At 41.6% G+C, this 13,192-nt stretch overlaps 1 protein-coding gene across 12 annotated transcripts in view; it reads left to right on the top strand.

Annotated features, from left to right (window-relative positions):
* Positions 1–13,192, top strand: part of LOC118400493 (SLIT-ROBO Rho GTPase-activating protein 3-like) — a 68,872-nt gene that overhangs the window by 18,376 nt on the left and 37,304 nt on the right. For 11 of the 12 annotated variants that reach the window (XR_008074444.1, XR_004829023.2, XR_004829022.2 and 8 more), the window contains exon 3: positions 10,185–10,347. Coding sequence is in view for 7 of the 12 variants with exons in the window: in XM_052473720.1 (XP_052329680.1) it covers positions 10,185–10,347 (163 nt within the window). In the remaining 5 variants the exon portion in view is untranslated. Of the gene's footprint in view, positions 1–9,898; positions 10,061–10,184; positions 10,348–13,192 lie in introns of those variants that run through there. The other variant, XM_035797415.2, reaches the window with a different exon arrangement.

Below are 13,192 nucleotides of genomic sequence, written 5' to 3'. Positions count from 1 at the left end.
TGGAACACTGACTGCAAGCCAGGCCTAATCACCCAACTTCAGTGCCCGACCTCACTAATGCTCTTGTGGCTTAATGGAAACAATTCCTCGCAGCAATGTCCCAACATTTAGTGGAAATAGCAAAGGCAGGACCAACTCCATATTAATCCCCATGATTTTGGAATGAGATTCTCAACGAGCAGGTATCCACTAACTTTTAGACATATTGTGTACAGTATGTGCCTTCAGAAAGTTTTCAACTCCTTGAATTTTTCCACATTTTGTTGTCTTACTGCCCAAATTTAAAATGGATTAAGTACTGTATACTTGTTTTGTCACTGGTCAACACAAAATACTCCATAATGTCTAAGTGGAATAATGTTTTTGAAAAATTTACAAATGAATAAGAAATGAAAATACAATGTATTGAGTTAATAACTATTTAACCCCTTTATAATGGCAAGCCTAAATAAGTTCAGGAGTATACATTGTCTGAACAAGTCACATAATAAGTTGCATGCTTTTTGAATGACTACCTCATCTCTGTACCTCACACATAATTGTTAGGTCCCTCAGTTGAGCAGTGGATTTCAAACAGATTCAACCAGGGAGGTTTTCCAAGAATGGCACCTTTTGTGAGATGGGTAAAAGAAAAGCAGACACTGAATATCCCTTATGAAGATTCTAATTACAATTGATTTTGTATCAATACACTCAGTCACTACAAAGATACAGACATCCTTCCTAACTCAGTTGCTGGAGAGGAAGGAAGCCGCTGGTGACTGTAAAACAGGCTGTTACGAATCCCTTTGGCCCGGCAGTCTAGGGGGGATGGTAACGAGACCCGTAACATAACTCATGCAAAGTATAATAGTGACAAAGTAACAGTGAGAACGAAAAACCACAGACTACATTACCGTCAAACACTCATGGTTTATTTTTAAACACACACGGTAAAGGGGGGGCAGGAAAAGGGTCTGAGCTGGACCCAAGGAAAGAAACAAATATCCAAAAACACCCCTAAACTAGACTAGCCTACTTCAATACAACTAACTAACTAACCAAACTGGTCCGCCCAGTTCTAACTAGGTTATTTAGACAAAGTATTCCTACGGGTAGTGTATGCCCATGGGCGACTTGTCTTGGTACCCCCTTTCCCCACCGTCAAACACCATAACAAAACAATACTCACAGGTGGGGACAAAGTGACATGTAGTTACAAAAACAAAAGACAGCTCAATCCGAAGAGAGAGAGAGCTATATGTATGTATGTATGTATGTATGTATGTATGTATGAGAGAGAGAGAGAGAGAGAGAGAGAGAGAGAGAGAGAGAGAGAGAGAGAGAGAGAGAGAGAGAGAGAGAGAGAGAGAGAGAGAGAGAGAGAGAGAGAGAGAGAGAGAGAGAGAGAGAGAGAGAGAGAGAGAGAGAGAGAGAGAGAGAGAGAGAGAGAGAGAGAGAGAGAGAGAGAGAGAGAGAGAGAGAGAGAGAGAGAGAGAGAGAGAGAGAGAGAGAGAGAGAGAGAGAGAGAGAGAGAGAGAGAGAGAGAGAGAGAGAGAGAACAGGATAGCCACTAGAAACTATTGTGCCTTTCCCATCTAGGTCAAACTCATTACCATAACTCAACGTTAACTATTCATGAAAATCGCAAATGAAATTAAATGAATTAATTAATTAATCTATTTGCTCTCAAGCTTAGCCTTTTGTTAACAACACTGTCATCTCAGATTTTGAAAATATGCTTCTCAACCATTGCAAAACAAGCATTTGTGTAACAGTATTGATGGCTAATGTACCATTTAGCGTTAGCATTCAGCAGGCAACATTTTCCACAAAAACCATAAAAGCATTCAAATAAAATCATTTACCTTTGACGAACTTCAGATGTTTTCAATGAGGAGACTCTCAGATAGCAAATGTTCAGTTTTTCCTGAAAGATTATTTGTTTAGGACAAATCGCTCCGTTTTCTGCGTCACGTTTAGCTACGAAAAATAAACCTGTATCCAGGATTGTGTAAATCTATCCGCAAGCTCATTAGCATAACACAACGTTAACTATTCATGAAAATCGCAAATGAAATGAAATTAATCTATTTGCTCTCAAGCTTAGCCTTTTGTTAACAACACTGTCATCTCAGATTTTCAAAATATGCTTCTCAACCATTGCAAAACAAGCATTTGTGTAACAGTATTGATGGCTAATGTACCATTTAGCGTTAGCATTCAGCATGCAACATTTTCCACAAAAACCATAAAAGCATTCAAATAAAATAATTTACCTTTGAAGAACTTCAGATGTTTTCAATGAGGAGACTGTTAGATAGCAAATGTTCCGTTTTTACAAAAAATATTATTTGTGTCGACTTATCGCTCCGTTTTGTTCATCGCGTTTGGGTAAGGAAAAAATAAAAAAAATAAGTCATTCAAACGCGAACTTTTTTCCAAATTAACTCCATAATATCGACAGAAACATGGCAAACCGATGTTTAGAATCAATCCTCAAGGTGTTTTTCACATATCTATTGACGATAACTGCCACGATGGATTTTTACTTTCTCTTCTGAAGAAATTGAACGCGCATGGACCTACAGATTACGCACACAGGACACCGGGCGGGACACCAGGTAAATGTAGTCTCTTATGGTCAATCTTTGAATGATATGCCTACAAACACGTCACAATGCTGCAGACACCTCGGGGAATAGACAGAAAGCGCGGGCTCATTCCTGGCGCATTCACAGCCATATAAGGAGACATTGGAACACAAGCGCCTTCAGAATCTGGGGCATTTCCTGTATGAAACTTCATCTTGGTTTCGCCTGTTGCATTAGTTCTGGGGCACTCACAGATAATATCTTTGCAGTTTTGGAGACGTCAGAGTTCTGTCTTTTCAAGGCTGTCAATTCCATGCATAGTCAAGCATCTTTTCGTGACAAAATATTGCGCTTAAAACGGGCACGTCTTTTTATCCAATAATGACACAGCGCCCCCATAGGTTCAAGAGGTTAAAGCAAAGTTTTTTTTGCAAAATGTTCTCTGTACCTTGTGCTTAGAGTTGTATGGTTTGTTAGACTTTGAAATCCATGGATTTTGTTTGGCATACATTTTAAAGTGAAAAATCAGAGTCTCAGTGTAATTCCATTACAATGAAAAACAATGGAAAAATGCAGTAGAACTGGCTTCGAGGTCCAGAGTTGAGTTTGAGGGCTATATAGTTTCAAGCTTGAATTTTTATTGTCACGTGCACAAGTACTGTGAAAAGTTTTTCTTGCTCGCTCTTTCCCAACAATAAGCAGTAATCCAATTCAGCAGGACTCAAAAATGCATATGAAAAAGGTCAAAAACACACGAGAAATAGAAATAAGGAGAGCACGAGAATGTAGGTAAACTACAGTTGAAGTCGGAAGTTGACATACACTTAGGTTGGAGTCATTAAAACGAAAAAGGACTGTCGTTGCTCCAACGTGTACCTAACCATAAACACCAATGCCAAATCACCAAACACCAACACCAAATCAATACACAGAAGTATATATTGTTAAATCTGCATATTTAGCTAAAAGAAATCCGGGTTCGCAGGCAATATTAACCAGGTGAAATTGTGTCACTTCTCTTGTGTTCATTGCACGCAGAGTCAGGGTATATGCAACAGTTTGGGACGCCTGGCTCATTGCGAACTAATTTGCCAGAATTTTACATAATTATGACATAACATTGAAGGTTGTGCAATGTAACAGGAATATTTAGACTGATGGATGCCATCCGTTAGATAAAATACGTAACGGTTCCGTATTTCACTGAAAGAATAAACGTCTTGTTTTCGAGATGATAGTTTCCGGATTCGACCATATTAATGACCTAAGGCTCGAATTTCTGTGCGTTATTATGTTATAATTAAGTCTATGCTTTGATGGAGCAGTCTGACTGAGCGATGGTAGGCACCAGCAGGCTCATAAGCATTCATTCAAACAGCACTTTCGTGCGTTTTGCCAGCAGTTCTGCTGTTTATGACTTCAAACCTATCAACTCCCGAGATTAGGCTGGTGTAACGATGTGATGTGAAATGGCTAGCTAGTTAGCGGGTTGCGCGCTAATAGCGTTTCAAACGTCACTCGCTCTGAGACTTGGAGTAGTTGTTCCCCTTGCTCTGCATGGGTAACGCTGCTTCGAGGGTGGCTGTTGTCGTTGTGTTCCTGGTTCAACCCCAGGTAGGAGCAAGGAGAGGTACGGAAGCTATACTAAAGTGCTTATAAGAACATCCAATAGTCAAAGGTATATGAAATACAAATGGTATAGAGAGAAATAGTCCTATAATTCCTATAATAACTACAACCTAAAACTTCTTACCTGGTGAATATTGAAGACTCATGTAAAAAGGAACCACCAGCGTTCATATTTTCTTATGTTCTGAGCAAGGAACTTAAGCATTAGCTTTCTGACATGGCACATATTGCACTTTTACTTTCTTCTCCAACACTTTGTTTTTGCATTATTTAAACCAAATTGAACATGTTTCATTGTTTATTTGAGGCTAAATTGATTTTGATGTATTATATTAAGTTAAAATAAGTGTTCATTCAATATTGTTGTAATTGTCATTATTACAAATAAAAAATCAAAAAAAAAATCGGCCGATTAATCGGTATCGGCTTTTTTTTGTCTTCCAACAATCGGTATCGGTGTTGAAAAATCATAATCGCTCGACCTCTAATCTCAAGACATCAGTCCGGAAGTTAAAGCTTGGTCGCAAATGGGTCTTCCAAATGGACAAAACCAGAGAGCCAGAAATCTTGCTTGTTTGTAGGTGACCAAATACTTTTTTCCCACCATAATTTGCAAATAAATTAATAAAAAATCATACAATGTGATTTTCTGGATTTTTTTCTCCACATGTTGTCAGTCATAGTTGAAGTGGGAGAACTTGCACAATTGGTGGCTGACTAAATACTTTTTTGCCCCACTGTATTTGGCTAAGGTGTATGTAAACTTCCGACTTCAAATTTATATACAGAGTCAGTTCCAGGGTTAGTGCAAATATCATATTTACAATGTGCACTGATACTGGAGTGGAAGGGTTAGTTAGATATGTATATGAGTAAGGTGACTAGGCATCAGGATATATGATACACAAAGTAGAAGCAGCGTACTCTAAATGATGATTGTATATGTGTTTATAGAGTGTGTGTGTGTTGGAGTGTCAGTGTGAGTGTGCATAGAGTGAATGTGCAGAGTCAGTGTAATAATTCAAATCTAATAGAAGGGTCAGCTCAAATCGTCCATGTAGCCATTTTGTTAGCTATTTAACAGTCTTATGGCTTGGGGATAGAAGCTGTTAAGGAGCCTGTTGGTGTCAGACATGTTGCTTCAGCACTGCTTGAAGCGGAGAATAGTCTATGGCTTGTGTGGCATGAGTCTTTAACAATTTTCTTGGCTTTCCTCTGTCACCATCTGATAAAGTGGTCCTGGATGGCAGGGAGCTCTGGTGTACTGGGCTGCCTGCACCACCCTCTGTAGTTCCATGCGATCGAGGGCAGTGCGGTTGCCCTACCAAGCAGCGATGCAGCCAGTCAAGATGCTATCAACAGTGCAGCTGTAGAACTTATTGAGGATTGACATTGACTGGTGGGGACAGAGCATTTGGGAGCAGTTATATAAATAAAATCCTAAATGTAAGTGTGTGTGTGTCAACATTACAGCTGTAAAAGCGAGGTGGGGTACAGCATAGGGTAAAGATGTCGGTATCCACCAGCCACTTTGACCAAAAAGGGCATTTCCCACCTTGGCCGTGCGTGGCCACACAGTCGTTAGTAACCTGGAGTATAGGACAGGACTGAGCACACACCCCTGTGGGGCCCCCATGTTGAGGGTCAGCGTGGCAGAGTTCCCAGTTGCAGAGGAAGGTGTTTAGTCCCAGGGTCCTTAGCTTGATGATGAGTTTGGAGGGGACTTTGAGGTTGAACGCTGAGCTGAAGTCAATGACTAGCATTCTCACAGATGTACAGTATTCCTCTTATCTAGGTGGGTGAGGGCACTGTGGAGTGCAGTTGAGATTGTGTCATCTATGGGTCTGTTGCAGCAATGATGGAGTTGATGTCTGCCATAACCAGCCTTTCAAAGCACTTCATGATTACAGATGTGAGTGCTACATGGCGGTAGTCATTGTGGCAGGTAGCCTTAGGAGAGTTTGAAAACGACCGTGAATATGCATGCCAGCTGTTCTGCGCATGCTCTTAGCACACACCTTGGAATACCACACGGCCTTACAAGTGTTGACCGGATTAAAAACCTTTCTCACATCGGCCTCGGAGAGCAAGATCACCCAATCCGCTGGGTCAGCGAGGCATCATTGGGCAGATCATAGCTGGGTCTTCCTTTTGTATTCCATAATGGACTGCCACATGTGCTTGCTTGTGGGTTGACTAACAATAGTCTAGGACAATAGTCTAGGAGACGTGTTGATGGAAGTTGGGTATTACACGTGTTAAGAATGTGAAATTAAAATCACTGGCAATAAGGAAAGTAGCCTCCGGGTGCATGGTTTCCTGCTTGTTTATAGCATCGTACAGTTTGTTAAGTGCCAGCTGGTTGTTTTTGTTGACCTGAGGTGGAATATATACAGCAGTCACGATAACAGGTGAAAACTCTCTCGGGAGGTAGAAGTGTCGGCATTTGACCATCAGGTATTCCAAGATGGGTGAACAATTTGTCGAAACTTCCACTTTGCTAGAGTCAGCACACCATTTACTGTTGATGAAGAGGCGTATCCCTCCCCCTCACGATTTCCATGAATCTGATGTCCGGGCTGCTCGTTGAATGGAGAATCCATTCTGTTGGATAGCCATGTGGGTATCTTGTCTGAAAGCCATGATTCAGAAAAGCAGACCATATTGCAGTTACGAGAGTCGTGTTGACTAAAAATCCGCGATTTGGAGGTCATCCATATTATTATCAAGAGACTGTACATTGGCCAATAGAATGTAGGGAAGAGGTGGCCAATTTTCCCTTTGCCTGAATCTCACCAGGGCTCCCCTCGCCTGGCTCTTTTTCACCTGCTTTTCCTCTTGGATAGCCTGAAAATAGCGTTGGAATTACAGATGGGTCGAAAAATGAAGCTGCAATTGAGGTGATTATCTGCCGATCTTATGTTCAAAAGTTTTTGTCGATCATAAGAAATCATAGCTGAGACATTTTGTGCAAAAAAAAGTAAATATAAACATCAAAATAATCACAAAATAGCAAAGTTCGGTTTGAGCTCACAAGACAGCAGCCATACAGTAACATTTTTTTTTTTTTTTTAACCTTTATTTTACTAGGCAAGTCAGTTAAGAACAAATTCTTATTTTCAATGACAGCCTAGGAACAGTGGGTTAACTGCCTGTTCAGGGGCAGAACGACAGATTTGTACCTTGTCAGCTCGGGAATTTGAACTTGCAACCTTCCGGTTACTAGTCCAACGCTCTAACCACTAGGCTACCCTGCCGCCCCATGCTGACCAGACCGGACACGTTGCGTGCGCGAGCGTCGCAAAATACATTTAGAAAGCCGTGTTATTCAATTATTGCACCCACACTGCTCGCGCGCGCCAACAAGCGTCTGCGATGCCAAGGGCTAAAATAGAACTCCTTTCTATTTCTGACGCAGATCGCGCTGCAAGTCCCGCCTCTCCCATTGGTTTATAGACGCAGGTACCCATGTGCCAAATTTATGCACGATGGTGCACGCACGCAGCCGGTTTGGGTTCTGTGTAAGGCGCCACCTTCTTTGCTGCTTCACTGAGCTAACAAAGCCTGTAGTGCCTTTCACATGAAGCTCTACCAAGCACTCCTTTACGTTGACATACTCCTCAGACTAAGCTGTCCTTCGCAATGGCAGCATCTCAAATGGCACCCTATGATATTGACATACCTGTACATCTCAAGACTAAGATGTAATTTATATTGACATACCCCTCAAGACTCATTTTAAAAAGTAGATCTTCCAACAGGGGTCATACCGTATTCACTCACATATTGTCGATTATTACAGTTAAATCATTATATACAGTATAGTGTATAGTGCAGTGCTATTAGCAAGGAATACTCAATCAGTAGTATCATTTCAATGAGTATAGTCACAGTATAACGTAGCAGGTGTAAAATAAGTTTCTTTCTGGTCCTGACGAGAAAAAAAAAACCTCCTCTGCACTGTTGAACCAATCCAATAAATGTGGAGGAGGAGTTAAGATGGAGTGTCGCTTTATTAACATCCAAAAGCGTAAACCTCGTCACGGACTCCCTTTCCAATTCCCTTGAAAACTGGATGCATTGACCCCGCAGAGGGTGACCACAGTACAGTAAGTGCAGACGTTAAGGCTGAACTTGGCCAAGCCATCCCTACACACACTTGCACTTGACCTGACTATGTATCCCCATCCATCCTCTCTCTCTCTCTCTCTCTCTCTCTCTCTCTCTCTCTCTCTCTCTCTCTCTCTCTCTCATCATTCTTTTTTCTGACTTTCACAGACAGATTGAGAACTCACTGAGTGCTGCACTCACTTGGCTGTTTGAATCTCCACAATTAATAATTCCATCCATGCCTCGCTCCTTCCCTCCAGCCTCCATCACTGACAATTGTAATTGTATTTTTAGAGTAGTTTACTCTAAATAAACTTGAAGACATATGAAGTCCATAAATTCAACAAAGATCTTTCATCTTCGCATAATGTTGGTTGGAAATAGTCAGCGTCTATAAATAAGCTGTTTTCTCTGTCTTCCCGGTATTGTTGAATTATGCAATATGATTCTAATCTAATGTTGTGATACAGAATAATTGCCAATCGTCTATCTATGTTTCATCAGAAGCCTTGTAGTGACTTATTCCCCCTGCTAGGAAACAGGGACTGTGTCCCAAATGACACCCTGTTCTTTATTTAGTGAACTAATTTTGACCAGGATCTATAGTGATCTGGTCAAAAGTAGTGCACTATATAGGGAATAGGGTGCCAGTTAGGATTGTCAGGCAGTAAGTCACCTCTACCGACTAATGAACAGATGTGCACTGCATCTCCAGTTCCCATGCAGTGTTGTGCCAGTGCTGCAGTGCAGTAAATATCACTGCAGTGGTGCTCCTCTCCTAGTACTAGTGATCTGTTATCTGCAATGGACAGCTCTATAACAACTTCTTTGACTCTATAATTCTGCCAAGATAGTTTACTTTTGATTCAGAGCAGAGTTGGGCCGCAATTGAGTTCCTGGCAGCAGGTTGTATGTCTAGGATCAATCATTCACATCCTCCACCACAGATTGAGAAGATATGGGGAAGTTTTAATCAAAGGATCCTGGACATAAAGAGTCAGAGCCCCAGAGGTGTGGACTGTGGAGTCGTCTAGGCTACCTGGAGCATCACATTAAAGCTAGTCTTTTTTACCTCTCTAAACCAGGAACTTATTTCCTTATTCTTTCATTCTCTGTTTTGACATCTTTTCCCTTGTCTGTTTGGAGAGAGAGGCGCTGGAGTCAGGAGCCCTTGTTGTGCAGACTCATCCCAAGTCACTTGTTCATTACTCAACCTGTGGTTATTGATGTCTTAGTAGATAAGACAAGAGGTTCCTTACCAAATAGGCTTTTGATTGTGAAGTTATAGGACAAGAGATGCATGCTTAGCAAAAGATCATAGTAGAAAAGATATCTCTCGCTCACACAATATTACCTCAGCCTGCTTAGCAGAAGATGCCTATCTGACCGTATGTGAAGTTATATAAAGAGAGGTGCACGCTCAGCCAAAGACGCCTATCTGACTGATAGTGAGAGTTAGTTTCCTTCTTTCAGCGTGTTCTACTTCCTTCTTCTACAGGAAACTATCAGAATGTGTTAAACGTTTATCTCACCTCCACACCCAGGCTTTCTCTCACCTCTAGGCTTTCATTTATAAACACCTCACTCAATCTGCTGTTCATTTCTACACTATAGTATCTGTTAACCTACGCTGGTAGATTCCAAAAGCTAAATGATAGTGACTGCAAATTATTCTATTGGTTGAATAGTAATGGTTCCATACTGTGGAGGTCAACTGTTAACCGGTTTGAATGACTGGGGGGGAAAAAGTACTTATTTTCAACCATACTCTACACCCAAAATTGCTTTTAGGGTTAACGAGACACTTGACCTACACTGTGATGTTCCTTTTGGATGACACTCTGACCTGTGACCTCTAACTTGTTCTTCCAGGAAGGACCAGAACCTGCTGTCGACAGTGAACTGCTGGTACCTCGTTCTGAACCAGACGAGGAGAGAGAGCAGAGACCATGCTACCCTCAGCGACCTCTACAACAATAACGTCATTGTCCGCCTAGCACACGTCGGAGAGGATGTCTTCAGACTCTTCAAGAAGGTCAGGAAAGAATGTTTGTTTACTTGAAATTTAAAATTTGACATGCTGCTGACAACTTTTAGTAGAGTGCTACTGCATAACAAATTTAAGATTTTTTTAAAGAGTTCCCACAGTTATAATAGTGTCGGTCGGGCAATTAATTTGCCATCCACTGCCCCCCCGCACACGCGCACACACACACACACAAACTTTGAGACCTGATAACTGAGGGCCTGGCTGGCTATACCCCCACTGTGTTGTCGTCTGGCTGGGCTAGCATCAATCTGCTTTACATCTGAAGGTCAGACCTACAGCTGGGAGATCAGCCATATGTGCTACCTCTTCATCTTCCCCACCTTCATATACCTTTCCTTCCCTTTCTCTGTATCACCAGCTTCCTCATCCATGTCTTCCTTCTCCAGCTTCTCCTCCTCCACCTTCTCCTCTGCACCACGTGTGTCTGTCCATTTACTGTATGTTACCAAATGTTCTTATTTCTTAAGTGGTAAACAAACTACATGGTTTCAACATAGAAGATGGTCTCATTCTCAGAGTAAATTGTAATCTCAGTATCTATCCTGTAATTTCCATATCCCTAAATGACAGAAGGATATATTGCTGCATGAATTGTCCCTGTTAATCAATGCAACTGTTTTATCTCAATGTCAAATCATTTCTGATTAACAATTAGGTACCTTACTGTGATTGCTTTTAATTAAAAAGATTTAAACAAATTAAAAACAATAGCTTCTTGTCAAAGAGTAATTACTCAAACTAGGACTGTCTGAGAGTGGTCTGAGTGGGAGGGGAGGTTTGGAACTCTCTTTATTATTGGTTTATTAACTCATTTATTGCCTGGTAATGTCACCTGTCAGGCCAAAACTCCATCCCACCAAAACAGCCTGACATTTTAGGCGGTCTTTTGAAACGGCTCTTACACTAAAAGGGCATTGTCATTTTCACAATTTCACAGTATTATTCCAACCTCATTGTGTGGAAATACATATAGAACACAGAAAAATCTAATTTCTTGACTGCACTGGGCATTTAAGTGTACACATTAGACCAATCAGAGCTATAAAGCATGTCTGAGAAAGAGAGGCAGAGGGCAGAGCAGAAAGTGGCCTTGGTTCAGGGACTACAGTATGATGGAACGGTCTGCTGGGGAAAGCACAGATCAGTATTGATCCACAGGAACCCGGGTGGTCTCACATTATTTATGTCGTCTTGGGATGGATATGCTGTCAGGGGTGAGCTGTGATGAGGCTGGGTTACTGTTGTCTGGTGGACTGGGTTTGGCTGAGCTGCCTGGTGGGCTGAGCTGCCGAGAGGTGGCTGAGTAACTGCCTGCTGAAAAATGATCAAATGTCTTCCTCAGCAAAAGGTTTCAAGGTGTGGCGTAAAGTTTGTTACATTGCCTAGGCTGATAGCAGCACCACCGTCTGCTTTATGTGACATATACACACACACCATTGCATTTCAATGTAGAAGCAATTGTTGTGCAACATGAATAAACTAACCTAAAAATAGGGCTTCTGCTAATGAATTAACCATTTAAGTTGTCCTTATAGGTGTAAATGTAGTGGTGTTGCCATAGCAGCGCCTATCTCTCAGAGGAAATTTCAGCTGCTGGGCATAACAACAATGACAACCATGGCCGTGACAACCTACCATCACTGACATACTCCACCCTATATACGACACTAACAACACACTTACCTGTGCTTTCACTTGAAGGGTCTGTCTGTAATGTATTACTGAAGAGGAAAACTGTTCCTACTGTTGACAACTTTCTGACTGGAGCCCGTTTTGATCTGTTTATAATTGTGTAATATGCCTAGCAGTAGTAATTCTCATGTTATGGGTTAGATAGAAGGATCTATGTGCATTGTATGTGGGCTGAGGGCAAGGGGCCTTGTCTCTGAGGGCAAGGGGCCCTGTCTCTGAGGGCAAGGGGCCTTGTCTCTGAGGGCAAGGGGCCCTGTCTCTGAGGGAATTTTTAGTGTTTATATACTGTATTCTTAGGGATTGAAAGTAGTGTTGGGTTTAGGCTCTTTGTGTATGAGAAGTTGAATTATCTAGTGGACTGTAGGAGACCAGGAATGTGTACTCCCATAACTCAAGGCCAGACTGATAAGAAGACCTGTGAAAGGCACTTAGGAGTGTGAAGGCTCGGGATTCTGGACGCTGATACATGATAACCAACATGAGGAACATACTCAGTTCCTGCAGAGACTGATTGTTCATCCTAGACGAAGAAGTTGGAAACTGGGGCCTAGTCGGAAGTTATAAATATATGTGCTTGTGACCTGTATGTGTGCTTTTTGCAGCTGCGACAATCTACAGTAGCTTGAGTTTTCTTAGAGTCTATGTGGATTATTGTACCAGAAATTAGAACCTAACACTACTTTTACAGGATTTCTTAAACTACTCTATTTGAGCTGCCTTCCGTATCCTCTGATTGTTGGCTGTACATTCTGTCACTGTCCATCACAGACACTCCGCTCCTGCGAGTTACAGTAACTGAGTTGGAATCGTGAATGTGTGATTTGAATATGGTCAGTAGGAGACATTAGACATGTATATTCTTAGCTGCCTGCATGTACACTGCATAGTATTCTATAAGGCCTTTTTACAAATAGAGGGAAACAACATTTCACACTGTTCAGTCATCTCTCAGAAACAGACACATACCCAAGGGAAACACATATCTCCCATACAGACACATACCCAAGGGAAACACATATCTCCCATACAGACACATACCCAAGGGAAACACATATCTCCCATACAGACACATACCCAAGGGAAACACATATCTCCCATACAGACACATACCCAAGGGAAACACATATCTCCCATACAG

Source organism: Oncorhynchus keta, chromosome 21, assembly GCF_023373465.1.
Source record: "Oncorhynchus keta strain PuntledgeMale-10-30-2019 chromosome 21, Oket_V2, whole genome shotgun sequence".
Lineage (NCBI taxonomy): Eukaryota > Metazoa > Chordata > Actinopteri > Salmoniformes > Salmonidae > Oncorhynchus > Oncorhynchus keta.
Note: the sequence above shows the minus strand (reverse complement) of the source record. Positions and strands in the feature narration are given on the sequence as shown.